The following is a 27632-nucleotide window of genomic DNA, read 5'->3' on the forward strand; positions in this document are numbered from 1 at the left end:
TTTTTTTAAAGATAAGGGGTCAAAAAGCATATTTCCCTTATGTTAGAGGTTCAAAAGAGCATATTTCCCTAAACATAGGGGGTCACTTTTGCCATTTTTTTTAATAGGGGGCCAAAATTACAACTTTTGCAAAGTTAAGGGGTGAAAAGTGCGTTTAAGCCTTCTTTTTTTTTTTTTTTTTTTTTTGCGAAAACACTTGATATCAATCTTGCTGGCATGTTTGAGATAAGCAGCTTTAAATTTGGCCCAAAAAATTTACCGAAATTTTATGCTTATTTACATGCATGAATGTTCAAAAACGCAAGTCACAACTTATCTTAGTATAGGGATAAAGAGGATGGTTTATATATTATTCTGGCTTAACGTGGAATCATTTACAATATTGTTTTAGCCACAAGTCACACCTTAGTACAAAACACAAAATCCTTGCAAGCTGCTATATTAAATATGAATCTTCATTGTAACGGCACAAACCATCACAAGTGCATTTTGATATCGTAACGAGTTTGCTGAAATTACAGCGAGTTACTACTGTGATTTTACAAAAGATAGTTGAAATCATAGTGAGGCAATGTTATTTTACAAAAGCTACACTATGTAGTTTTGGCAAAATCGCGATGGCTCGCCTTAATTCTCTCAAACTCATCACAAGTTCAAACATGAGTTACGCATTTGTTTGGTTCTATGGCGAGATTTCCTCGTTTTCACAAAACTGCAACGAGATTTCCTCGTTAAAGTAAAAGCTGAATTTTCACGGCAACTTTGCCTTAGTAAACCCGCAGGCGCGTGTCTCTTGCCACCAAACTTGCAGCCAAACACTCTATAAGTTGGGTGAGTTAAATTAAAACTACTTTACAAACAACAGCTGCCACATGTGGATACTGGTGAATGCTGAGTTCAGAAACACAAGCTAGCTACTGAGATTTACTAGTGTTTATTGCATCCACTTTAAAAAGAAAAACAAGAGACAGAAAACAACTATTCACTTGGATAGTTTGTTAGGTAATAACCAATATTGTAATCAAGTCTGATTCAGCTTTCACAAGACAGTGATGTAGTTCTGCACAGACTCCTTTTTCACAATAAGAACTACTCCAAATGCTTTTTATGATGAAAGTAACATCATAAATTGCTGGCATTTTAGGTAGCTCACACTGAAAGCTTTTAGTACATTAATTTCCAAGTACTTTTGTTCATACATAAAAGTGGTTTATAAGATGGCAACCGAAGCATTTAATATCTTAATCAATTATTTGGTTATCGGATAGTGACTGATCCCATAAAAGTATAGTAATGGAAAATATAAAGCTGAGTAACAAGGACTAGTAACATAAAAACTGAGTATAAACTAATTATGCTACAAAATATAAAGCAAAACCACTATATATCCCATTTCTTGTGTTTGGACTTCAAACACATGGAAATTCCTCTGATTACAAATACTTCATACATTATTCAGAAGATAATCATAAATAAAAATCTCCATACCTCATTGACCATTACAATATCTTGAATCCAATTTTTCCCTTATTTACCTCCTTTGTATCTACATACACTAGCTACAATAACAAAAATATTATGCATATTGCAGATTTTTCTGCATAAATATATACATAATGTATCCAATGATCCAAGACTTCCATTTCTTAATCACAATTCAACCCACAAAGTTCCAAAACAATGTCATTTTTGGACACAAAGGGGTTGATCCTAACCCATAGAAGTGAAAAGATTGAAGCCAGAAGAATAGCCCAAACCAAAATGATGGTAGGAACACCTTCTTGTTTTCCCATAACACCCTTAAGAAATGGATAAAGATGTAAAATAACCCATAGAGCAAAAAATAACTTGCCAAATAAAGGACCCCATGAATCATAGCCATTGTTTATTGCATCTGAAACACCAACAATAACTCCAATTATGTTTAGGATAAGCAAGGTTAAAGGAGGAATTAACAATGATGTCCACTTGAAGATGTAGAGGTCAGCAAAGTCTCCATCATCAGCGGCTTTTGATGTGACAGTGAAGTTTGTGTTAACTCCTGCTAGAACCTTAAGCAAGCCTTGAAAGAGAGCAAAGAGGTGTGAGGAGGCGCCCCCGATGACCCAGAATTGTTCATTCCTCCACCAGTCTTGTATGCCAACACCTCCCCATTGCATTTCTAGGATGCCGGTTGCAGCTATAGAGATGAAAAGTGCAATGAAAATGATACTAGCATAGTTGCTAATCTGTTAACAAGAAGGAAAAAAAAAACATTAGCTAAAAGTATCGTTGAAGATCCTATAAAAATTATCTGAAAAACAACTTATGAACGTGTCATAAGTTGTCTCTATTAGCCCTCACAAACCCTCACCCTCTCACAAGTGCTTATGCCAATAGATAAGCTCAAATGAGCTAATTCATACGAGGTCATATGAAAACAACTTATAACTTATATGAACACAATTTGACTTTATTTTATCTTTTGTTATAAAATTGCTTATCCAAATAGTGATATGTCATATATGTTTATGGATTCCTAGAATGAAAATGCAATGTATTTGATATTTGATTTGATCCTACCTCAGGAACTATGAACTTCCCAGTGAGAAGACACACAGCTGGCAAGGTGCAGTAGACAATCAAGGGAATTGATGTCAAAGGATAAACAACCGAGTTTATGTAAGACAAACGTTCCAACCATTTCAAGCCACAACCGTATCCATACCAAATAGGACAATGCCTACTCAACAGAATCTCAACAGATCCAAGTGCCCACCGAAGAACTTGATGCAGACGATCGGAAAGGTTTATAGGAGCTGAACCTTTAAAAGCAGGCCTTTTAGGCATGCAGTATACCGATCGCCAGCCATGACTGTGCATCTTAAAACCTGTTAAAATATCTTCTGTGACGGAACCATATATCCATCCAACCTGAAAGACGATATGAATTTAACACAATTGTATAAACTCAAGCTTAAAGAGACATGATATGTGTCATACATACCTCTTTTCCCCACTCAGTCTTGTCTTCGTAACCGCAACTGATAACATGGATGGCTTCTTTCAAGAGTGAGGCAGAAGTTGCTGCTTTTAGAATGCCTCCATCTTCCATAAACGTTGAAGCTATGAAAACAGACGACTGTCCAAATTTTTTCTCAAATTTTAGTTGCGACATTAGTAGTGACTTTTCATTGTCAATTCCTGTGATGATGATTTCAAAAACACAAATAAGTTCAAGTAGCATGAAAAGAAAACTAAAGTGTTCAGCCCTTTTACACATAAGTAGCACAAAATGTAATATATTTTCATGTACCTTCAATTCCCTCTTCTATATTTTCTAGTGCATGTATTTGTTTTGCGACGTCCTTTTCCCTTATCTTATTTCTTGGACCGGAGTTCACTTTCCTATTCTTCTTTCTTGATCCACAACACATGAAGCACCATTTTGGCCAACAATTACATGTCTTCCCTGGTGGTTTCTTCTTAGCAGGAGCATCATATCCATAGAGTGCTTGCCTCCTGAAGACACACCCAGTTCCCACATATATTGGTCCTTGGATGCCATCTAAGCCTTTCATGTTGATCTATATAAATACATTGAAGTGGAAATTAGCTTTTTCCCTCCAAAGCACAGAAGCACATGTAGCATAAGTCAACAATAAATTCTTACTCACATCAAAGAATACAACATTACGATTTGAGTATCTGTCGTGACGATCAATTCCATCAAATCTTTGAGGAAATTGCACATAGCATATTTTTCTCCCTGATGTAGGATCCATCATGAAACACATTGCTTCGCGAAGGGCCTTACTGTTGTTTATGTAGTGGTCACAATCAACATTTAGCATGTAAGGAGCATTTGATAAGACTGCCGAGACTCGCACCTTGATAAAAACAAATCACAAATTGGTCAGTAAAATGAAATAGCACGAGTAACCGAAAATCATATCTGCAAGATAGAGAGAGAGAGAGAGAGAGAGAGAGAGAGAGAGAGGAGACTCTACCAAGGCATTCATAGCACCAGCTTTTTTGTGGTGTTCGAATCCAGGTCTTTTCTCACGGGACACATAAACAAGGCGAGGTAGCTCGTTCCCGTCAATATCACGAACACCATTTTGTCCAAGGAAAACCTGCAAAGTGCATCATACTTGAACTTTTCCCAAAAAAACAAAGCAAATTTGGACCGAATACATGTATCTTTTGCTTACATTAAAAACAGAAGCAGTATCATATAACGCTACTCACCTGAATCATTCCAGGATGATCTTTGACATCGTTTCCAGGCCAAGGTGTCCCATCTTGCATTGTCCATCCATCCTCGGGAACCTTTTGCGCCATTGCAACCAATGCATTAATCCTCACTTTAAACTCTTCATAGTCTCTCTGTACCAACAAGATTCAAAACACCACAAGCAAACGCAATGAACCCATCGTTTGTTTTGAGACTACAGATATGATACAAGGCAAAACCATAATAATTAGTTCAAACCTTAATAGCACGGCGCTCCTTGATGAATGCCGCATCCACTTTGTCTTTTAGATAGTCAACCTTCTGACCAAAATACCACTCAGGAGCCCGCGGTTCAATGCTGAACTTCTTGCAGAATGGAACCCATTTTCTTGCAAACTCTGAAGTTTCTGAAAGGGCTTCAAATGTTAGCATAGCTGCACCGTCGTCTGAGACATAGCACGCCACTTTTTCCACCGGATAATCTACTGCTAGGATGGACAGAACTGTGTTTGCAGTTATAAGAGGAGGCTCTTTCATAGGATCCACAGTACTAACAAATATGTCAATATCAGATAATTCACACGGCTTTCCTTCTTTCTCGTACCTCAGTGATAAACGATCAAGGTATGTTTCTCGCTCAACTGGATACCATTTTGGAAACTGATCCAAAATCCATGATACAGCAAACCAAATTTCACATATTACTGATGTCAACCACAATGCATATGCATCGTTGACCGGATGGAGAATTCTGTAATGAAAAAAGAGAGCAAGAACAGCGATCCGGAGTACTATAATGATTCGATATGGATTTATCTTGCTTGGACTGATTGGTAACTTCCTCCATAGCGGTTGCCTTCCTTCATCCATTCTGTGAACAGTACAAGTTCATGTAAGAAATGGATTTTGCAACAAGATTCATGCAATATATAAACCAGATGAGTATTTAGACCAAATGGTAAGAATTAAATAATAGCACCTACTTTGGCAAATCGGGATCATTAAACTCATCAACATTGTTATCAACCCCGTGCTTAACCACCTCTAATTTTTCATTCTGCTTTTTCTTCCATTCCTCCACTCTTTCTTTCCATGCAACACTTCCATAGCCATAAACAGCCAAATCTTTATTAGGATCCATAGGTCTTGGAACTGCAATAGCACCAGCAACATAGAAATAAGTTTGAACATGACATATGTTAATATGACACAAAATTCAAACCAAAACACAAACAACTTACCCGGCACAAATGAATCAGGAAAAGGCATAGGATGAACCCGTTTCCCGCGGGGCTTGTACGGAGGGATAATCAGAGCATGTTTATCAGAAGAAATTCCAAGATCCTTAATTAACAAAATTCATAATTAGACAAATAAAACCTACAAATTCTATAAACAAAGCAAGAACAAATGAACAATCATATTAGACTTGAAAATTAATTAACCTCAACCTCATGATCGTATGTCAGGAAGGGTATATCAGCAGCCATAGAAGCTGCATCAAACTCCGATGGTGTAGTGATTCCTGAAGCATTCATTAGTGAACTCTGGCCAATATTGTTGAGGCGAGCGAAGAACATAGCATCGGTAATGTGATGAGAGTCATGTTTGATATTGCTTCCAATGTCAAACTCATTTTCCAAATCATCAATACCGTCCTCTTCTTCATCACCCTCAACTCTGGGACTACCTGATTGTTAGAACAGCAATCCTGATTCAAAAGCAAACAGATACGGAAAATACAAACAAATAACACACGGGATTTGATCAGGGAGTTCAGTCAATTGTGCCTACGTCTCCAACTGCAAAGTGCCATACCGAAATATTGGCTGCTTTGTTAGCCAAAACTTTTTCTTCCTCTTATATATAACAAATAAATGATATCAAAGTAAAGGAAAAAAAAGTTGGTTGAAGGCTTACCCTTTATGCGTTTGTATTTAGTTTTGCAGTGAGGACAAGCTTGATTCCCTTCTCTTCTTTCATACTCATAGCAGGGTCTACACACAGGGAATGCACATTCATTGCAAGCAACAAAAGGTTCATCATCCACTGTAAGCTCTATCTCATCCCCGCAGATCTGGCAAATTTGTCCACTCAATTCTGTCACAGCATTCACCTGCAATTGATAAGAACAATAAATGTCACATGCACACATGAGACAGTACATTGTTTTCACCATGCAAATTATGCAGCTTCAAAGTGGAAAACCTTCATGCAGTTAATTATCAGCACTGAAATTCAGAAAAATAAATATAGAAATCATAAAAAAGGGAAAGAAACAACAAGAAAAGGACCTATAGTAGACCCTCAGAGACCCAATTGCAAAAATAGTTGACAAGTGAAACCAAATGGAAGAACTTAGATGGAAAATTCCTAGAATACATCAACAAAAGGGAGAAAAAAATTAACTAGTACACTTGTTGCAGCTCAAATAGAAAACAAATTCAGAGAAATAATAACACATATTTTAAAGGCTATGATTGAAGCTACAAATTCCTCACAAACAACAATTGAGAAAGCAAGTATTAAACAACAAACAAGTTTGAGATAAAGAAGATGGAATAACACTCACTCTTGCAGTGTCATCAGCATTGATAAGAACAAACTCATTCCTGTTATGTGATCCTGCAACTAGTCTTCCATTAGTGTCCATGGAAACTAACACTCAGAAACACAATCACATGAATCTTCAAAACCCTCTTCAGAAACAACTCTTCTCTATCTTTGTCATCTCCTATAAAACACAAAGAACACAACTTTGCATTAAACACACACACACACACACACGCTCAGAAACACATCACAGGAAAAAACCACCTCACATAACTATACATAGTACTCAAACAATGTCAGAGACAGAAGAAAATATTGAAACATTAATGGAGGGAAGTGTTGGAGCGTCTAAATGAATATGAAAGAGTGATTCTTTTCTTGATAAAACAAGTTTTGTAACAAATGGTTCTTTCTAGCTATAAGAAAAAAACAAATAAGAAAAAGAAAAGGAGAGAACTAACAGAAGAAGTGCTCTGTTTAGTGACTGACACACTGTGCTTACTTGCATTGCACTAACAACAAAAAAAACAAGGTAGAAGTAAAATTTGACTTGTGAAAAAATTAAGCAGAAAAGAGAGAATCCAGGAATCAGAAATTATAATGTGAGGTGGGATATAAATAGTGTGTGTAACACACTTGTATATAATTTGTGTCTTTTTTTTAGCAAATATATAATTTGTGTCTGTCTATGAGACATTGGATCTATTTTATTAATTTTTTTTTCTAATAAATGTATGCAACTGCCAACTCATAATATCAATATTATTAGACTGAACACCGCCTTTACCAAGATTCGACTCCGAGACTTCGCAAGTGCATGTGCGAGTTTCAAGTGGTTTTCGCCACGTCGTCTACGGATAAAAAAAAGGTATGCAACTAGGTAGATAGGAGTAATAACAATAGCATTTAAGGTGAGTTTTTCAAAAGATCGTCTTCATAAGTGATCTATTGTGTACTTGTATTTAAATTATTACAATTTCAACGACGATCGACAATTCTATTCAAAAATAAAAATTTATGATATTTCTCACGTTTACGACTAAAACGGTGATTTGATTGATGTCGGTTAAATACGAGTTACATATTTATGTTACGTTGGTCTAATCAAACTGATATCGATTAAGTCACCATTTCAATCATAAAAATGAAAAGTACCATTAACATTTACTACCAAAAAATGATGCATGTAATTGTTGGAGTTTTAAATAATTTTCAAGTACTAGTACTTTTTTTTTCTAAAAAAAAAAGTACTAGTATATGGTGTGGACTGCTTATGAAGGTGTCCATATTAGAATTTCTTTAGTATTTATTTAAAATATTTATGATGTTACAATAGTGATTGAATGATGATAAAAAGTTTACACTTGAAAAAAAAAATAATGCAAATACTTTTTTCAGTCAATTTGCCAACTCATAATATCGATATTATTACATTGAACACCGCCTTCACCAAGATTCGACCCCGAAACTTCGCAAGTGCATGTGTGAGTTTCAAGCGGTTTTCGCCTCGTCGTCTACGGATAAAAAAGGTATGCAACTAGGTAGATAGGAGTAATAACAATAGTGGTGAGTTTTTCGGAAGACCATCTTCGTAAGTGATCCATCGTGTACTTGTATTTAAATTTTCAATATTTCAACGATGATCAGCGATTCTATTCAAAAATAAAAATTCATGACATTTCTCATATTTACGACTAATACTGTGATTTGGTTGATGTCGGATAAATACAAGTTAGATATTTATGTTTTGTTGTTCTAATCAAATTGATATCAATTAAGTCATTATTTCAATCATACAAATAAAAAGTACCATTAACATCTACTACCAAAAAATACATATGTAATTGTTGGATTTTAAATATTTTACAAGTGCTAGTATATGGTGGACTACTTATGAAGGTGTTTATATCAGAATTTCTTTAGTATTTATTTAAAATATTTATGATGTTACAATAGCGATTGTAAGATGATAAAAAGTTGACACTTGGCAAAAATAATAATGCAAATACTTTTTTTCAGTCAATTTTTTACTGTTTATGCAAATATATGCCATCTACTTATACAGCTTTTTGACTCACTAACTAATCAGGAGCAAGGTTAAAAAAAGTATGAGTTTGATCAAAGAGGGTGAAGAAAAGGTGCAGTAACATGTGATACTGAATCTCATTTAAACCCTGCCAAGCATTACCAGACAAAAGTAATGCCAAAGTATTACTGACTCTGTAAATTTTCTGCCTATACTGAGACCACCTTAATAAATTAGTGATAAATTTGCTTCTTATACATCTCTTTAATTTAGGGTAGTATTGAGTATTTATATCACCACATTTTATATGCTCAACAATTTAATTGTGCCCAAAAACATTTTTCAGGAATGTAAGTTTAATATTTAAATAAAGGTTGAATAATTAAGAACCTTCACCAAATTAAAATATCTCAGCTTCATTTTCTTATAGTGCAAATAACTGCATATATTATTTTTGTTCTGCCTTGACTAGGGCTTGAGAAATTTATTGAGCAACCACAATAACAATGAGGATCATGTTTCATATTTTATTTTTCATTGGAAATAAATAGACAACATTCTTTTAACATCACATGACACAAAAATGTTTCCCTATAGACCCAACTTGTTTGACTCAGAACATACTGTAACAACTACATAAATCTCTTCATCTACACTAAGGCCTGAGGGGAAAGTTTACAAATGTCATCAACTACACGAGTACATCTCATGGTGAATCACAAGGTAAGTGGGCCAATTTAGTGACTCCTTTATCCTATAGGAGCAGGTTGTATATATATGGACCAACCTATTAATGTCTTCAGTATTTATTAGCACCAAACTTATCTGATTAAATTGATTAAATTTAACAAATCATGCAATTGATTAAATTTAACAAATCTTCTAAAGTAATCAAGTTTCATTGTATTTGATCCCTACATTGATTTCAGTTATACTAAATTTCTTATGGCTATGATTAGGTTTGGTGTATATATCGTTTTGCTCATTTGAGAATTAACCTTGCACCCACTAAATTTGGACTTTGTTAACTACTTTTTTTGAAGAAGCACTTTGTTAACTACTTAAAACAGTATATATTTACCAAAAAGAACTATTCTATGTAGATAGCTTAACTAACAAGTTTTAAGTGTAGTAGTGGTACCAAATAAACTATTTTGATCAGCATTATTAACTTAGTGAGTTTGGTTAAAAGACATAGCATGGGACCATATAGTCTTAAATGTTAAGATAAGTTGTCATTTTCCCAAAGTCTATGATCACATATCAAGTAGAGGGGTAATTGGAGGAGAACCAAAGCTTCAGAAGGGACACCAATTAATAATGTCATCGAACTTACATGTATATATTATATTGTCACTTTCGTGGAGATATGTAAACCGTAGACTATGAATGAATACTAGTTTTGTTTTTTTTATTCAATAATTTTTCATATACATTAAATGATACGAGATATTTTGTTTGGAATGTAGCTAATGGCTCAACTTAAATATTTTCATAAGTTGAACTTTCATAAATCACACATTTTAAATATGAATAAATGAAGAGTTTGAGGTTCGAATCTCGACCCCATGTAATATTGTCCTTATTACTACTAACATGCTTATAGCCTTACACATGACAATTCTCCACGATTTAATATTAGACATCATAGTAATAAATTTGGTTCCCATTAAACATATTTCTTATTTGAGATAGTAAATGAAAATTAGATAAGGAGTGGGTTTTCCCTTATGAGTTCAACCAGTTCAACTCAAATTAGTCCGAGATCATCCAATTAGATAAGAAGTGATAAATACCACTTAAAACTTAGTCATACAACCGTGAGGTCTCATATTCAAACTCAGATGAAAATATACAACTTAACAATATCGACATTGTCAGTTGAATTATATTTTATAAATGAATTTAATGTGAATTTTAAGTGCATGAAAAAAAATATTACATACACGTATTGGATTAAATTTTGTACACGCGTGTATAATCAATGATATGATTGAATATATGTATAAAAAAATTACACAATTGTAGAGAGAAATTAATCTAAAAAATAACCATCATAAAGCAGAAAACATCTTTTCAAACCAAAAAGAGAACATTTTATCACACCATACTATTTTAGCACTATGCTAAAATTAATCTAAAAAAGAACTATCATAAACTCAGATGATTGAAATAAGTTGCAACCAAACTATTTTAGCACCAATGAATAAAGAGACTTGTTTCATCCCCTCAGACAAATTTTCATCATAATTTATACATAAACAAGAAAGCAATGTCAACGTTATATTTAATATAAAACCCATTGGAAGAGGTTGTTGCCTAGGCTGCACTATTGCTCCACCTTATGATCTCACACAAGATTCTTGCTGCTCCACCAACTCCATAACATCATAGATAACAGACTATAACTATCCTTAGACAAAGAATTTAATAGCTTAAAGGAAATTTCTCTGAAGCATAAAATGGTCTGCACTAAAGGATCGATTGCTTCCTATAAATATGTTGAACGCCATACAAGGTTGAGGAGATAAATAATTATGCAGATCGTGAATATTCTACATTTTTTGATTTGACAACATGGGATGATGGACTTATAAATATGTGTATGTAGGAATTAAATAAAGTTGAGCAAACATGCCATTACCTAACCAATTATCCCTAAACACATTTCTGTGTTGACCATTACCTATTGGCTACTTTATGTCCTGCTTCATACCAAACATAGCTTCACAAAACACAATGCATTAGATTTCAATTTGTCTTACGTGTCGAGATTAATCTCTCGAGCCGAGTATGACCATAACACGTGGTTAATGAATAAAAAGATTTATGATTTAATTATGAGGTCTTGTAATAACTATCTATTTGACATTGTTAAATCTTGACAATATTTTTCCTATGCAAAACTACTCTTACTTTTGGAAAAAGCCTGAGGATGTGGTTGTGCATGTCATTGTTGGTTTAATGAGTCTAACATCAACAACATACGAAGCAGTATTGATACATTAATTAATAAAATAAAATTGATACATGACTAAAAGAATTATTCTCTACCTTTAAGAAAAAATAATAATAATTCCTCTCATATAGTAACACGAGTTAAAAAGATTATACTACTAGTGTAAAATAATCTTGCACGTAATATTTTTCATATAACGTGTTTTTAGAGTTTCGGTAGTTTGATTGAGTAACCTTATGGTGTAAATAATAGTAAACCATGTCATATTCCATTTCAAAATGGACCAAGTTATACAATATAATGGGACTTTTCTTACATAATCCAAGTCATTACCGTAATTTCAATTGTGCCCAATAGGCATACCCATGAAGCAAAAGAGGATGTTGTTGGGTAAGAGCGAAGAATAATAGTCTAGAAAAAGAAACAAAGTTGTGTTAGCGAAATAAAGAAAATACATCAAAATCTAAAAATTAAGTAAACCATCAAATTGGTCCCTGTCTTTGTACCAAATTCTCAATTTGGTTCCTGACTCTATTAATAACTCAAAATAATATTTGTCTTTGTTAAACATTTCTCAATTTGGTCCATAACTCTATTAATAACTCAAAATGTTTTCACTTGAAAGCTTTTATAAACATTGCTCCAAGAGTAAAAAAATCTCCCAAGGACATTTAGGCTCTCTGCATATGGCTCTTGCTCTAATTTTATCATTCTTCTTCCACTAACAGGGGGACCAATCTGAGAAACGTTTGACAAAGATAACGACCATTCTGAGTTATTAATAGAGCCAGGAACCAATTTGAAAATTTGGTACAAAGACAGGGACCAATTTGGTGGTTTACTCTCTAAAAATTGTTTCGTTGTATAACGTGAATCTGTTCTTAGATAATATTTATTTTGGATAGATTGACTTAAGAAAATTAGTTTGGATCTAAAGTAAATTAAATATAAAGTGATTTATCTTTTTAAAACATTTATGAAAAATGAGTTAAATAGTAGAGAAATAATGTGAACATTCTCTTTTTTACACTTCACTCTTCTATTGGATGAAACTCATGTGAGTCTTACCATTTTATATGAGATCAATTTTTAAAGTGTTGTAGCCACATGAATTTTATCTAATAAAATAGTGGACGTTAGAGTGAATTTATAAAAAGTGAGCGTCCATAACACTAGTCTAAATAATACTCTCTTATCTAAAATTCACAAACAATAAGAAAAATACAAAACATGCTTTGAATTGTATATTCCGAACGGGAAAAATTGAAAATTCGCAGTCTAAAAGAAGCACTGCGATAAGAAATTCCATGATTCATTTTAGTAAAATAATTTTTATTTTTTTTACCTAACTTAGGTTGAGCCCAAATAATATTTAGTTCAATTTTTAGCAATCCCACTCATAATTCATTTTGAGCACATTCAGACGGTTCAAAAATATGCATATGAATAACAAAATTGTAATGATTTTTTCTTATGAATAAATTATATCTGCAGGAAAAGTAGCCCCAAAAAGACTGGTTTATTCACCTGATTAAATCAATAATTAATGAATACTTTGTATTCATGTTAATCCAAAAAAGGGTATTTCCATAATTTGAGAGATCAAATACAAAACTAGTATGGAGAATCAATTGAGCTAGCTTGTTTTTTTGTCTACGTTGTTGTTTATCATGATTTTTATAGAAGGAAAAAATAAAAGAAGTTAAGGATCAAGTTTAAGGAGGGTGGATCTCACTACCTCAAAATGTAACTTAAGACTAAGAGAGGGGAAGAAGGAAAATCCACAATAGTTCAATCAAAAGATCCACGGTGTTTCAAGTTTTCTAGCAGATACACAGAACTATTGACTTCTCCATAAATATGAGATACTTGCATAGTTCAATATTATAGGTTGCACACTTGAGAGAATAAAGAATATCTTCTAAGATGGATTTGACGACAATATTGAACGTGGCACCATTTTTTACTAAGCTAACAACCGTCAAAGAGTATATTTCAACGAGAAGTGAATGAATATATAAACTTCCAACGAGCTTCAAGACAATGTTGAGAACCCCAACTCAGCAAAAATGGCAACAGAGGTTTCTAGGCTACGAAGCTCGGATACGTAGTATGGGAACAATACATATACATGAATATACGAAATTTTAAAATTTAGGAATGCTTCAGCTAAGATACATTAATAAAAAAAATTATAATAAAACTCATATGCATATAAAATACTTGAAAGAAATATGCATTGATTACTCGTCATTCATATGTAACTATAATGACCACAATTTACAAAATATAGTTTTTGATGTGTTATGTTTCACTTGTCGAGTAGTATGAGTTTTTCGCATTGGTACGAGCCATTTTGATGAAAATACCAGTTTGAAGACTAACGGGTTGAAGCGTTGGTATTGCTGACTATTGGGCCTTTTGGTGCGTTTGCTAATAGCTATATACACCACCTATATAAATTTTTTTTTTGGGCCCCTACATGCATGGGCTTTAGGTCATCGCACCCCGGACCAATATCCAGGGTCTGGCCTAAGTAGTACCATAATATATGTCAAAATTCTCCCTTTAACAAGACTGCATTCGCATGTTTAGATTTGAACTCATTGAAAAAATATATATTTCTTTTTTGAAAGAAAATTTACAAAAATAATTTTTATTTAAAAAAATTATTTTCTAATGTGTATCTATCAAATTTGCATTTTATAGAGTTTAATCTTTCTATATTAGATTTATTATTATTATTATTAAAAATAATCATATTAAAAGTATAAATATTTAATTTAGTGTGGAAAATGATTTCCCTATTAAGATTTCAGGATACAATTTTATTCTAAACTAATCATAGTTCAATTTTGAATTATAAATATAGTAATTAAAATAAAAATAACAATAATAGTTGATAAAATTTATCCAAAATTTTAAGTCTAATTTTGTGCGAGATTTCTCGATGAGTAGTTTGATTGATACATCACTGAAGGGTTGGAACCATGAGGTGATTCAACAAGTCTTTAGTTCCGACATAGCCAACACCACTCTTTGAACCCCTTTACTTGATCAGACGATGGAGGATAAATTGATTTGGAAAGTAGAATAGAATGGTTTGTAGATAATTCTCATCTACGAAGGTCGGGATTTTGGGCTGGTGTTTGGGAGGTTGAAAGTGGTTTAGAACTTAATTTGTCGTATGTGTCGTGGGGGGCCTGCCTACCTGGGTTCGACTTCAGGATAAACAAGTGTAGTGTCCTAAAAATTACGTAAGTTGTGATGGTTCTAATGATGACCTTGCCCATTAGAACTTAAGCTAACACCACTATTCTGGCAGCTAGTCACAATACCAACTCAACAAACTTCCCACAATGATCAAACGACAGCTATAACCCCATAAAGGAAAGGTGCATTAGGTACGATTTGTAATCCATCTACTTCATCGGTGGTTGTTACAACTCTGATTAGGTGGCAGCGCCCACAAAGATGTTTTCTTAAATGTAATGTTGATGCATTTTTCTCCAAATAGTTGAATAGAACGGGTATTAGTATTTGTGTTCGTGATGATATGATGAAGACATGTTTATGTTGGCAAAAACTTTATTTGTCGATCCTATGTACGGTGGTCGTGGGAGAAGCACTGGTTCTGTTTCACGCTTTACAATGGTTCAGTGACATGCAATTCGATAATGTTGACTTCACTTTGGATTCAAAGATTGCAATAGACGCCCAACCCACATGTAAAGGGGGTTTAAAAAAGAACAAGGGAAAATTGGCCCATTTTTACATAGGCCTCAATAGTACTAATCCCCCTAAATATAACATAGGCCCACAAGCCCCAATATAACATTGGTCCTTAATCGGAGGTGGTGGTCCGGTGGTGGTTGTATTTTTCTATTTTTTTTTTTTGGAAATAATTATAATAAGGGGCTTTGAGGCATTTGATATTAGGCTCACAAGTAAATAGAATATATAGTGGTATGGGGCAAAATAATTTTGTTCAACTAAGGGGCTTAAATTTAGTGGCTTTGGTGGGGGCTTTGATGTTTGGAGCTTTATTGATATCCCTACATATGCCTTCCATCATCACCGGGTTGATGTAACAGAATTTGGTTACGTGGTTTCAACTTGCAAGAGTCTTTTTACTACTTATTTCACCAAATTTAGGGTCGAGTTCACACAAGAGACGAGCAAATGATGAAGGTTACACCTTTACAGGGGCTACTGCATTATCAGCTAGTCCCACTATTCATTATTATGTACCCCCATTGTATAAACTCTTATTATTAATGAAATGTTATAAAAATACTCTTTTACAAAAATTCTAATTTTCGCTATGATGAAGGTTGACTATGATCTTCATTAAAAGCTCAAAAACGAGACATGCTCTTATGCACGTTAGTAATTATTAAATTGAGTAATAGTCATTTTGGTTCCTGAATGTGTAACGAGTAGTCAAAATAATCTCTCAATGTATCAAAATTCTAAAATAATCCTTGATTGTGCACTTCGTTAATCAAATTAATCCCTCAATACCGACATTAACTCTTTTCATATAAGAACTGATATGACAATATGTAAGTATACCGCGAGATTAATATAACAATAATAACAATATTAACAAAACATTTTAACGTAAAAGACTATTTTGACTAACATAATGTACAATCAAAGATTATTTTAAAATTTCGATATATTAAGGAACTATTGTAACTGATTGTTACATATTCAAGACCAAAATGACTATAGTCTCTTCTGAAATAATAACAATTATACAACCTTTCTAAGATTAGATTTTTCATACATAATTTTTGACAAATAATTCCACAAAAGGGCATTTTATAACTTCACCAAGTTCTTCTATTGTTCCTTCAAAAACAAAAGCTCTTCTATTATTTTACACTTTCACTTTTACTACATAGTACATGCACAAAGGGACCATGCAATAAATTTCTTCAAATAATAAAAGTAGCTTTGGATTATAATTGATGCCAAAATTTGTCATCTGTCAGTGGGTCATGCAGTGTTTTAGAGGCTGGCCTGATTTCAGACTCAAAGCTCCCCCACCACCATGTGGCTATGTTGTATTGTATCTGGTCATTTTAATTCTTATCTTAGGACCCCATAATTACCATTAAAGCAAAAAAGGGAATAATTAGAAGAGGAAAACATAATTTTTTCAAAAAGTAGCAATCAATTATATTGCAATTTGCAAATCCAAAGAGCAAAAGGTGCTAAAAAAACTCTAAAGTAGAATATAAGAGCATCTTAATACATGGTATAATCATCACTCTTAAAGCTACTTTAGGCCCATTTCACCACATTTAATTTGGTTTACCATCCCTACCCCATTCTCTCCCAATTTTTGCATAAACTGCCCTACAATTCTTTCTTCTTACAGCAGCAGTAAAGCCATAATGTGCACAGCAGCATGAAATCCAAATGATCCAATCATCACCTGCAGTCAACCACAATAGACATCAACTCCCAATCAGTAATTCATCAATCTCACTACTCATCAATATATATATTTTTTTTTTGGAAAGTCAAATATGAGAGAATTTCTAGTTATGACTTATGACATCCTTCTTAAAACTCATTCAATGTCCAATTAGTTCTTTACTCATCAAAGTATTATTCATATAATCTTTGATTGTAAATCAATAAATCACATAATGATGCTTAGCACAAAATATGAGATTTATTTTCTCTCTAAATGTGATTTTTACACTCAATTTTATTATTCAACTCACTTTCATATAAACCCATCTAAACATAACCCTAAAGGCCTAACAAACTGTAATCTCAGGAAAGTGCATGACAACATAATCAATGCAGAAATGCTAGACATTAATGAGTGCATACTTTAGAAAAGCAAAGAGTGAGAGAAGAGTATGGGAACCTGTCCTTGATGACCAGAAGTAGCAAGGGGGTGTATAGTAGCAGAATCAACTTCACCAGTAGGTAGAGGAACTGCAGGGTTACTGTTAATGAAAGGCATGCCATCACCACTACCTTTGTATGGTACTAATGGAAGTGTTATTGGTGAACTTGCTTCTGGTGTTGGTGCTGGACCTGGTGAAGAACCTTGGTGAGGACGAAATGGCCATGGAAATGAAGGAGAAGATTGTATATCTCCACCTGAAGAAGGACCTGGAGTAGTTGGCATTGGTGAAGAAGCTTCTGGTGCTGAAGCTTTTGTTGGAGTTACCTTTATGGCTAGCTTCTGAGAATCTTGACAAGCTTTGAGTGAGTCATTGGAGAAGGTGAAGTAGAAGAAACCAACACGAGAAGGGTGCCACTGAAAAAATGAAAGAAAATTGGTTTAAGAAAATTTGATAGTATATTTCTTAAGAATGACTTTTTGAGCTGTTATAAAAGAACCAAGATGAAATTTGAAGGGTCTTACTGTATAGGAGGTAGTGCTAGGATCAGTGAGAAGATTGGCTTGAGTGAAATTGCAGAGATTGAAGGCTTTCTGGTTCTTGAAAATGTAGAGGTTGTAGTTTTGTTTGTGCTTGAAAGCTGAAACAGAGAAAAACAGAGTGAAAACAGAGTCAAAACAGAGTAATGTTAGCTAGCTGCAATTGTTTTATGGTGATAATACTTACTGATGGAATCACCAATGGAAACAGTGGGGTTCTTCCACTCTGAAGATCCATCAACAAGAATTGTGGTGGAGTGTGAAAGCTTGAAGAACAGTGAAAGTATAAGAAAGTAAAAGAAAATAGGAAGAGACATTGTGATGAATGTGCTTTGTTTTTTAGGGAAAATTTCGGAGAGAAAGACCAAATAAGAAGAGGTTTTGTAGCTTTTGTGTTATGTGAGTATTTATCTCTGGCCCATCACTGTGAGTAGTTATGGAATAGTACAAAAAATATAAATAAAAAAAAAAGGAAAAGAATTTTGAAAACTGTGTTTTGTGTGGGGAAGAGAGAGAGAGAGAGAGAGAGAGAGAGAGAGAGAGAGAGAGAGAGAGAGAGTGGGGATGGAGACTGTTAAAGTGTCAGGAGTGTTTGGCTTTTGATAAGGAAGAGTTTGAATGGATGCCAGACATTGCTGTTGGGGATAGTGTGAAGATATTTTACTTTACACAGCAAAAGGTTGCATGATTTTGTTTCTTGAAACCTATCATCAAAAAATTACATAGCCTATACACCTCCGGTCACAAATATAAGCAAAAATCTATGTTTTAGATTCATTTAATAAATGATGTATGTGGTCTACAATATTTGATATGTGAAATTGATTCAAGTTATAAGTAAGTTCAAAGTAAAATTATTTATACTTCAATATATTCATGTAAAAGTGAATTGAGTTCAAGTGATTAATGATTTTCACATATAGACAAATCATTCAAAAAAAATCCTAGTTTGATTCTTAAATGGAATAATTCTTAAATCAATTCTAAAATCAAAAACTCCATATTTTTAACCAAAGAATTAACAATTGAACTATTAATTTTAATGTTAAATCAATTCTAAAATAAAAAAACTCCATACTGTTAGTTTTAAATAGAATCAACTTTACTTGAGAGCTATGAAATATGTTAGATTCAGTTCTATATATCTATAATCAATTTTACATCTTCTGGAAATGAAGTCAAACATACACATAAGAGAAAGAAAGTGAAAAAAAAAAGGGTTAAGGAACATAATCACAAGGAAAATTTGGCTCACTGAATAATGATGATGGGATTACTATTATTCTAAAATGATTAGTCCATTGATTATATCATATCCAATGAGTAAATACACTGCTTTCATTTTTCAATTCAAAAACCTTTCTTGGTTTGTGAGAATGCCTTTCTTCTTTACCCCACTTATTTTTTAAAAAAAGGTTCTTGGTCATAACTTTGTACTACAATACAATGTTGCTCATACTTTGATGCACAGGGGAATGAACTTTTCAAGGTATCGTTTTTTCTACTTGTAAGCTAACTACTGTGATTATTCAATGTGAGTCTACTAAGAAGAAGAAAAGCATGCTGAGATGTGGGAACTCAATTACCTAGCTAGGCATTTTAATTTTATATAAATTAGATCCTTTTTTTAGTTTAGATATAAATTAGTTATTGGATTATGTACTGCATTTTTTCTTTTGTTTTCAAATTTAAATTGTCAGCTCCAATTTCGTGTATTTCATGAACTTTAACTACGGATATGATGCTATGATATCCGTAGGACTTGTTGTCCATACATGGTGAGATAGCAGTACGATGAAATAACTATAATGGCCAGAGGAAAAACCACATACGATAATTACTTGGAGAATGAAATGACAATTACAATTTACAACAATACCAAATCTAAACAAAAAATATTAAGATCTTGTGAAAATAATATGTTTTAGTTTCACTTTAACCCTTCTTGATTGAATTTATTTTTCTTCTTTTTTGGGGGTTAGAAGACTATATGATCCCCATTATCTTTTCTTTTCTGTTAGTATATTGATTTATCATATTTATCAGACCATCTTAAGATTCTTAACTATTTTTGATAGTAATGTTATTGCGGCATAAGTGGTAATTAGGTCATGCAAGGAGAGGCAAGCAATTAGACAAGTAGCTCGATGTCTTGACCTAAGGTAGCAGCTTTGTTAAACCCAACAACTGGTCCCACTAAATTACAGATAACGAAACCACTAGGTAGAAAACGACAAGGAAGCATTATACCCCTCGTCCTATGTCTGTTGAATCTCTCCCCCTTCTATCTCAATCTCAATCTATGTATAATCGATCTCAACAACATTATCTTTTTAACACTATTTTCAACACTCATTCTTTTAATTGACAAAATTAATATATGATTCGCTGCTTTAAGGCTCTGTTTGGTAAGACCATAAAAAGAGCTTATAACTTATAGCGGATAGCTTATAAGCTCGTCTGACAAAATAAGCTCTGTTTGGTAACATTTTTTACAACGAGCTTATAGCTTATTTCACGAATTTCCACGAGCTTATAAGCTATTTTTCAGAAGCTATTCCAAGTAGCGTTTGAGCTTATAGCTTATAGCTTATCATCTTTTATTCCATTTTTACCCTTATTAGTTTAACTAAATTTCATTTTTTGCCCTTTAACATTCATTATATTATAAATTAAAGGGAAATGTTAACTTGTGCCCTTAAGGCACAAGTTAAGGAATCAAATATGGAAATAATGTATTAAAATGTGTGCATTTCATTTAATCTTTAACTTTTTAATAAATTCAATGCACAAAATTTTATAGAATATTTCTTCTTTTGGAGTTCTTAACATGTGCCCTGAGGGCACAAGTTAACACTACCCTAAATTAAAATACATATGGTTTAAACATGCATATATGAATGATTCTTTTTTTAATGAAAGATATTTTTTTCCAGTTACGTTTACGCTACTTTTGTTTTTACAATTGTTATGTTTTTTTTGGTAACTATTTCAATATTTACTATCGCTATATTGTTACGGCATAGCATTATTTTTACGCTTTACTTTTTTTTTTTTTTGGGTACAAACTACTTTTTATTTTAAAGAAGGTACAAACTACTGTTACATTCAAAATATGTAATTTTGTTTTTGAAGCGATGTAATTTTATTTATTGTTAATATATTTTTAACACTTTATATGTAATTTTTCTAAACAAATGAAAATAAATATAAATTAATATTTAGGGATTAAAAATTAATTTAATAATAATATTAAATTAATAAATTTAAATTATTAAATTTTAAGTACTTAGTTGATATAAACTTTATTATGAATTAAAAATGTCCTTTTATGTCATTTTACATTTATCAGCTAGTTGAACGCTAATTTTACCAAACACTTCAAATAGCTTATCAGCTATAAGCTATCAGCTATAAGTCATCAGCTATAAGTCATCAGCTATAAGCTATCAGCTAGCTTATCAGTCATCCGCTATTTTTACCAAACAGAGCCTAAATAGAACTCATTTCTAAAATATAAAATCCACCTTGATTTAAGACAATAAAAAAGTGAGCGTCGGAGAAAACGTGGAAAAGATAGTGTTGTTCAGTGTTCACTGCTCATTTATGATTTACGTTAGTGTAGTAAGAAACCACACTTCCTCCAAATATATTAGGTAAAAAAATTACAATAAATCTTTGAAAGTAGTGTGTTTAAATTTTTATCGTTTTAGACAGTTCAGCGCCTAAGATACCAAAACAAAGTTGTATCTAATCATGCCTTTGTCTGTCGAAATTCTGCTGCTAGGCAATATATTTACTGCATCATAACATTTTGAACATTCTAATATTTGTCTCTCTTAACACCTATTCTACCTTCCTCATGCAAACTATTTCACAACCTTAACATCCTCAACAAGACTACAAGAGCACCACCAGTGGTCAAAGTAAGATAAATTCCTCAAAAAGACGAGGACTATTAGTAACAGTACAACTAAATTTACCAAGGCATCTCCACATGTCAGTGATGGTTAATAAGTTATCTTTCACAAGCACAGAAGTTTCAAGACGGAATCACATAAATGATTTCTGTATATGCATTTCTTTCCTAAATAATAGCATCTCACTAAACCGTGACTACATCATATAGTCGTCTACAATCCCCTTTGCCCTCTACTAGCACATTTGCAGTCTGCACAGGGGTGAGACCAGGATGCCTACATTGTATCTAAACTACATGGTCCAACTTCACAATTCTGCTTTTATCTCCATAAAATGAGCAAAAGACATTTCTTATGTACTCCATTCAGGTACTGATTCCTTCTATCTCTTATCATTAACCACAGTTACCCTTGAGACTAACTATTTTGATTTGATAAATAATGATTAATTTGCCCATTTTATTATTTCCCACAATCTTCAGTTCACATCTTGTACCACCAGCAAATATGATCTACCACTGCAAGGAGCGAACCCTACGGAGTAACCGTGGCGGCCTTCGCTGCTCCACAACAGGAATCACTTTTTCCATAAGCTACACACAAATAAAACAGGTCAGTTGTCATCCAATCACTATAGATAGCTAACATCTATTAGGCTGGTAGCTAAAAATACAATACTAACAGCAAACAAACTTCATAAGGTGATGAAACAAAGCACACTTGAAAATCATACTTGCCAAACTATTCTTTTGTATCTCTTAAATCTTTGAATCGGTAAAATTTCCCTATTCTTGATTTTCCATATCATATGCAAGTAACCTTCAACTAATAAAACATGTGCATTCATGATTAACTACTTAGTACACATATAGTACATTGTAGGGAATTTTTTAAAAATTTCAAATAATACTGAAAGAAAAAATATTTAAAGGGATACTATATTCAATTACAAAAATAATATGTATAAATAACAGGCAAGACTTTACAAATCATCAAGAAAAAATGTGAGTGAGTACACCAAACTAGTGTGTCAAAAATTAATTGAGATTTCTAAATTTTTTGTAGTGTGTTTTAACATGGATGATTCAAAATTTATACAACCACCAAAATCTTTTCCCACTAGGTGGTATTGGCTCTTTTACATGGATCAACTAATGCCATAATGTTCTGTGATGATATCTACAGATAAACCATTTAATTCTATATTTCACATGATAATGTCACCTATAGTTTTCTGTAGTCTCTCTTTTCCTTTAACTATTTGACAGAATTATCAATAGTGTACATCCACCAGTCCCATAGCACATTAGCAAATTGCTCATGTAGGGATTCTAAAATATTTTATATAAATAAAAAAGTCAACACAACACAAATATAAATGCTCAAGATAACAAACAAAAAACTCAAGATTCATAATTAACAATGGAAATACCCCAAATCTACCTTTATAACCTAATAATTTTTAACTCATTTTGGGGTTTAAGATTGGTTCCACTCTTGCAACCCAATAGTGACGCTATAGTGTCACACAAAACTAAAAAAACAACGGCAGCCGTTGCGCCACCGCTGGCTACTAAAAAAAGAAATCGCAGTTGTTTAGAGGAAGCAAATAGGATACTAAAGTTCTAGCATGCAGCAACAATGTGCACAAGCATAATCATATGTCAGATGTGCACTCATACAGCTCCTTAATGATTTCTGTCCACCAAAAAACTAACGAGCAGCCCATAACTTTTGTCTTGCTGCATAAATGGATGCCTGAATGAACTTTGGTGGTTTGACAGTAATCCCTCTTCCCAAGCATACTAATTGATAGTAATACCCTCTTCACTAGTAGGCAATGAAAGGTACATCAATGACACTTGTGCAGTAGAGACATCTGGAAACAAATAACTTTAAATCTAGTGCAAGAGATAACCGGTTATCATCTCGGTGGTGTGGCCAAAGTGGGTTTTTCCGTGATTTATAAACACAATGTAATTGCAGGCAGATGCCCCTGTGGACCCCATCATGTGATGCGGTCTGCAGTTTAAAATCCTGACCAGTGCACCTAATTGACAGTTTTTTGTTGGACTGAAATCATTCAGGATATGAGTTACATCTTGGAATATGATTAGCCCTCTATACATATGTTGCTGCATCTGCTTGTTAGAATTTTTTATACCCTGGTTGCTGCCACTACACGTCAACTAGTGATTCAATTTTTTTTTTTTTACTAAATGTAAGCAATACAATCTCCATTTCTTTTAAGTGTTGGTTTAAAGTTTTTCACAAATACCAAGGAAATTCATTAAAAAAATGATTAAATTGTCTTTTTTCTTGTGATGCTCTTGACAGTTTTTATCTCGTTCTAAGTATTTTTCTTTCTTCAATAAATAGTTAAAAGATATTATTGTCAAAAAAATAGTTAATATTACTTTCACTTTGATTATTTACATATTTACAGTACTCACTCCGTCCCTTATCATAAGACTCTCCAACAAAGTTCAAGGGTATTAAGAAAAGTAGTTGTGGTAATTAATTTGTCAAAGAGTTATTTTTACGTACTTATCCCTATAAATTATTGATATCATGAGAGAGAGAGAGAGAGAGAGAGAGAGAGAGAGAGAGAGAGAGAGGAATTTATGTTTCTCAATGGTGCTTTAAACAGGTGTATTTTTGTAAATAAATCATTAATGCATATAGAATTTTGAAAAGGATCTTATATTAAGGGACAATAAAAAGTGGAAAGGGGTCTTATAATTAGAGGCAGAGGGAGTAACATAAAGTTCTAAAAAACACTTAAAAATGAACTGGGGAGTAGTCTTTAACAAATCTAAAAATAATACTATAGAAAAGGTGAGATGCTTGATGTAGAAGAAACCAATGGCATATTGGAAGTAAAAGTAGATTAGTAAAAGTCCTCACATTTAAGAACGAAAACTCAAATTTAATTTGCAGAAGATGATTATCAGCCAAGACAACATATTCATCAGTAGCAACTAGCAAGCAATCTTCAGCTATGGTATCAAATGGGAAAGGATTTCGTTCAAAGAATAAGTGAATTATCAGTTATATTGTTTACCAAAAGGTCCAAAACAAACCAACAAACAATAGCATAAAATATAAATCAGTACCTGCTTGAACCTCTCCTTTTTCCTCTCAGCCTGCACAAGAATATTATCTGTTAGATGTCAGGAGGAAAGCATAATCATTAATAAACTCTAAATCTGAAAATTCAAAGGGTTGCAGGAGTATGAGACTGAGAGAGACAGAAGTTGTAACCAACAGTGCTCCAAGAAACATTCCAAATATATAAAAACAAGCATGGTAGCATGTGTTAGGAGAACAAAAAAGGAACTTCGTGGCTCAGACACAAATAGAATGAGATTTTAGGACTGAATTCTATGAGGCCGTTATGGAAATTACCCACGTAAAAACTAATTGCACAGTCAAAGGCGAAAACATTGATTTCGTTGTTTGAAAAAAAAAACAGAAGGATTTCAATAATGGACATTGGTTCACCACTTCTGTTAACAAGCACAACTTGAGTGCACTAATTATAATTTAGTCCCTTAATCAGAGTCGAATGGTTCAAGTTCAGCATAGACCACAAAGAATGTTCGCCTTGTAGCATTAACCACAGCAAAAAGCAAGCAGCTGATGGAAAATGTGGAATGAATTAATCATCGTTTTAGTCTTCAAAATCGTAAGCATCAGACAATATAGTCCCTAATTTATGAAATGTCAAAATTATCCCTTAAATCGAAAACTGCCAAACAACTTTGTCCCTCTGTCGTGAAAAATCATCACTTTCTAAACTATCATCAATAGAGGAATCCAAATTAATTGACAGCAATCTCTTCTTAGTTCTTAATTGCACCCTAACCCTACTTTAAATCCTACCGACAACAAAGTTTAAATAGAGATATTCATTAAATCCACAGACCATCATCAATTCCAAAGACGGTTTTACCATTTCGGAAATTTACTATAATAAATAGCACAATTTCTACAATTTTGATGATCAAAATCGCAATTCATTGCTGATTTATAAAAAAATTGCGGAAAATGCAAGTATACATCACCTTTTCCTTCATCAACTTGTCATTTTCCTCCTCTAGCTTCACCGCCAAGGACTCCAATTCCACTTGATAAGCCTAAAATCACACAAAACCAAAACAAAAGTCAAAAACCCACATCACAAAAACAAAAGCACATATCATGTAGCACTAAAACATCTGAGCAAAGACGAGTCCTGTATCCGACACGTGTTTTTAGTCCAACACAACACTGACACATTTGATTACAATCAGTTTCTCAAATTATTACTCGTGTCAGTGTCATGTCCGGTGTCCGTGTATCATAACATATCAGACACAAAAACAATCAATACCTGCTTGCGTTCCCTAGACCTAGCAGCAGATTCTCTATTCTTAATCATTCTCCTCTGTCTCTGCTGAGCAGCTTTATCCAATTGCTCCATAACAGGCCGTCCTCTCTTCCCCCTCCCCCCACCTTCAACCATTTCCACCCCATTCACATTCCCATTGCCATTCCCATTCCCATTCCCAAACCCTATCACCGACCCATCAACGTTTTCAATTCCTTGAAAACTCGAATCCAACGAAAACATACCACTACCACTGAGCGTCTCCGATAACGGAATCGTCATCTTCACATCCTCACCCTCCTCCTCATCCTCAACCGCACCAGCTTTCACAAGAAAATCCTCCAGCGTCATCATCTCATCGGAAATCTCTTCTTTACACTCCCTATCGCCGGAGATCACATCGCCGGCGACGATCTCTCGCCAGACATCGTCGACGGTTCGAGGAGTGGCGACGGCGTCGGCGAGGGAGATTTGATCGTCGAGGAAATTGGCGGTGGTGAAGTGAGGTTTAGGAGATGGAGAAGAAGGTGGATCGGAAGAAGGCATGAGCTTGGAAGAAGCCATGGATAGAATAGATCTAAGAATTAGGGTTTTTGAAATTGGGATTGTGATTTTGGATTTGCTTTGAGTTTTGAGCTGATGATGATTCTGACAGTGTAGAAGCTGCGGACTGACAATCCCAACTACCTCTTTACACTCGCCACTTGTCTCGATTCTGTTTTTCTCACAAGTACATTATTCCTCTCAACAAAAATCTTAATAGTACATTCATTATTTGCTCAAAACAAAAAAAAAAAATAGTACATTCATTATTTCTTCAAAAAAATAGTACATTCATTATTAATTAACTTTCGGTAAACGGCACTCTCTAGTGGATAATACTTCAGTGACATAATGTCACGGTGACATTAAATCTGGGCCACACAAAGGTTTGTGTTGTGTGGCCAAGATGTGTTGTATGGGTGACATTAAATCTGGGTCACACAAAGGTGTGTGTTGTGTGACCCAGATTTAATGTCACGGTGACATTATGTCACCAAAGTGCCACCCCTCTCTAGTGCGTGCGAGTTGTGTGACATATCACACAATGGTTTGTTTGATAAGTGTACTCCCCCTGGTTGTTAGCTACTCCCTCCGTCCCAAATTGTAAGGCAAAAAAAAAAAATCACATTTA

General features: G+C 33.6%; 3 protein-coding genes across 7 annotated transcripts; all 3 read right to left on the minus strand.

The window, feature by feature from the left end:
• Positions 1-1558: 1558 nt before the first annotated feature.
• Positions 1559-7359, minus strand: LOC146958263 (cellulose synthase A catalytic subunit 5 [UDP-forming]-like). Of its 4 annotated transcripts, none has more exons than XM_085741359.1 (14): positions 7272-7359; positions 6789-6950; positions 6137-6332; positions 5668-5906; positions 5458-5560; positions 5200-5368; positions 4475-5087; positions 4231-4368; positions 3990-4115; positions 3657-3869; positions 3296-3566; positions 2987-3183; positions 2563-2913; positions 1559-2228 (listed from the first exon to the last, which is right to left on the minus strand). In XM_085741359.1, exons 2-14 carry the CDS (start codon positions 6867-6869, stop codon positions 1647-1649), a joined length of 3279 nt encoding a protein of 1092 aa, XP_085597485.1. In that variant the 5' UTR covers positions 6870-6950; positions 7272-7359; the 3' UTR covers positions 1559-1646. The 4 variants fall into 4 exon arrangements, with proteins under 4 accessions (XP_085597485.1, XP_085597484.1, XP_085597483.1 ...); XM_085741358.1 differs by having other exon boundaries at positions 7231-7359; XM_085741357.1 differs by having other exon boundaries at positions 5662-5906; positions 7231-7359.
• Positions 7360-16417: 9058 nt separating this feature from the next.
• LOC146958264 (Cupredoxin superfamily protein) lies at positions 16418-18898 on the minus strand. The gene is made up of 4 exons (XM_085741361.1): positions 18354-18898; positions 18152-18267; positions 17645-18043; positions 16418-17200 (listed from the first exon to the last, which is right to left on the minus strand). The coding sequence occupies exons 1-4, from the start codon at positions 18481-18483 to the stop codon at positions 17138-17140; spliced, it is 708 nt and encodes a 235-aa protein (XP_085597487.1). The 5' UTR covers positions 18484-18898; the 3' UTR covers positions 16418-17137.
• A 3186-nt stretch (positions 18899-22084) lies between these two features.
• Positions 22085-27190, minus strand: LOC146958265 (G-box-binding factor 4-like). 2 transcript variants are annotated; one of them, XR_015025010.1, is made up of 5 exons: positions 26462-27190; positions 26154-26225; positions 25203-25232; positions 24994-25085; positions 22085-22679 (listed from the first exon to the last, which is right to left on the minus strand). XR_015025010.1 is itself a non-coding variant. In XM_085741362.1 (4 exons), the coding sequence occupies exons 1-4, from the start codon at positions 27020-27022 to the stop codon at positions 22599-22601; spliced, it is 744 nt and encodes a 247-aa protein (XP_085597488.1). In that variant the 5' UTR covers positions 27023-27190; the 3' UTR covers positions 22085-22598. The 2 variants fall into 2 exon arrangements, 1 of the variants encoding a protein (XP_085597488.1); XM_085741362.1 differs by lacking the exon at positions 24994-25085.
• Positions 27191-27632: the final 442 nt, after the last annotated feature.

Source organism: Medicago sativa, chromosome 1 (genome assembly GCF_051527215.1).
Source record: "Medicago sativa cultivar Bolivia chromosome 1, Bolivia_mono, whole genome shotgun sequence".
NCBI classification, from domain to species: domain Eukaryota; kingdom Viridiplantae; phylum Streptophyta; class Magnoliopsida; order Fabales; family Fabaceae; genus Medicago; species Medicago sativa.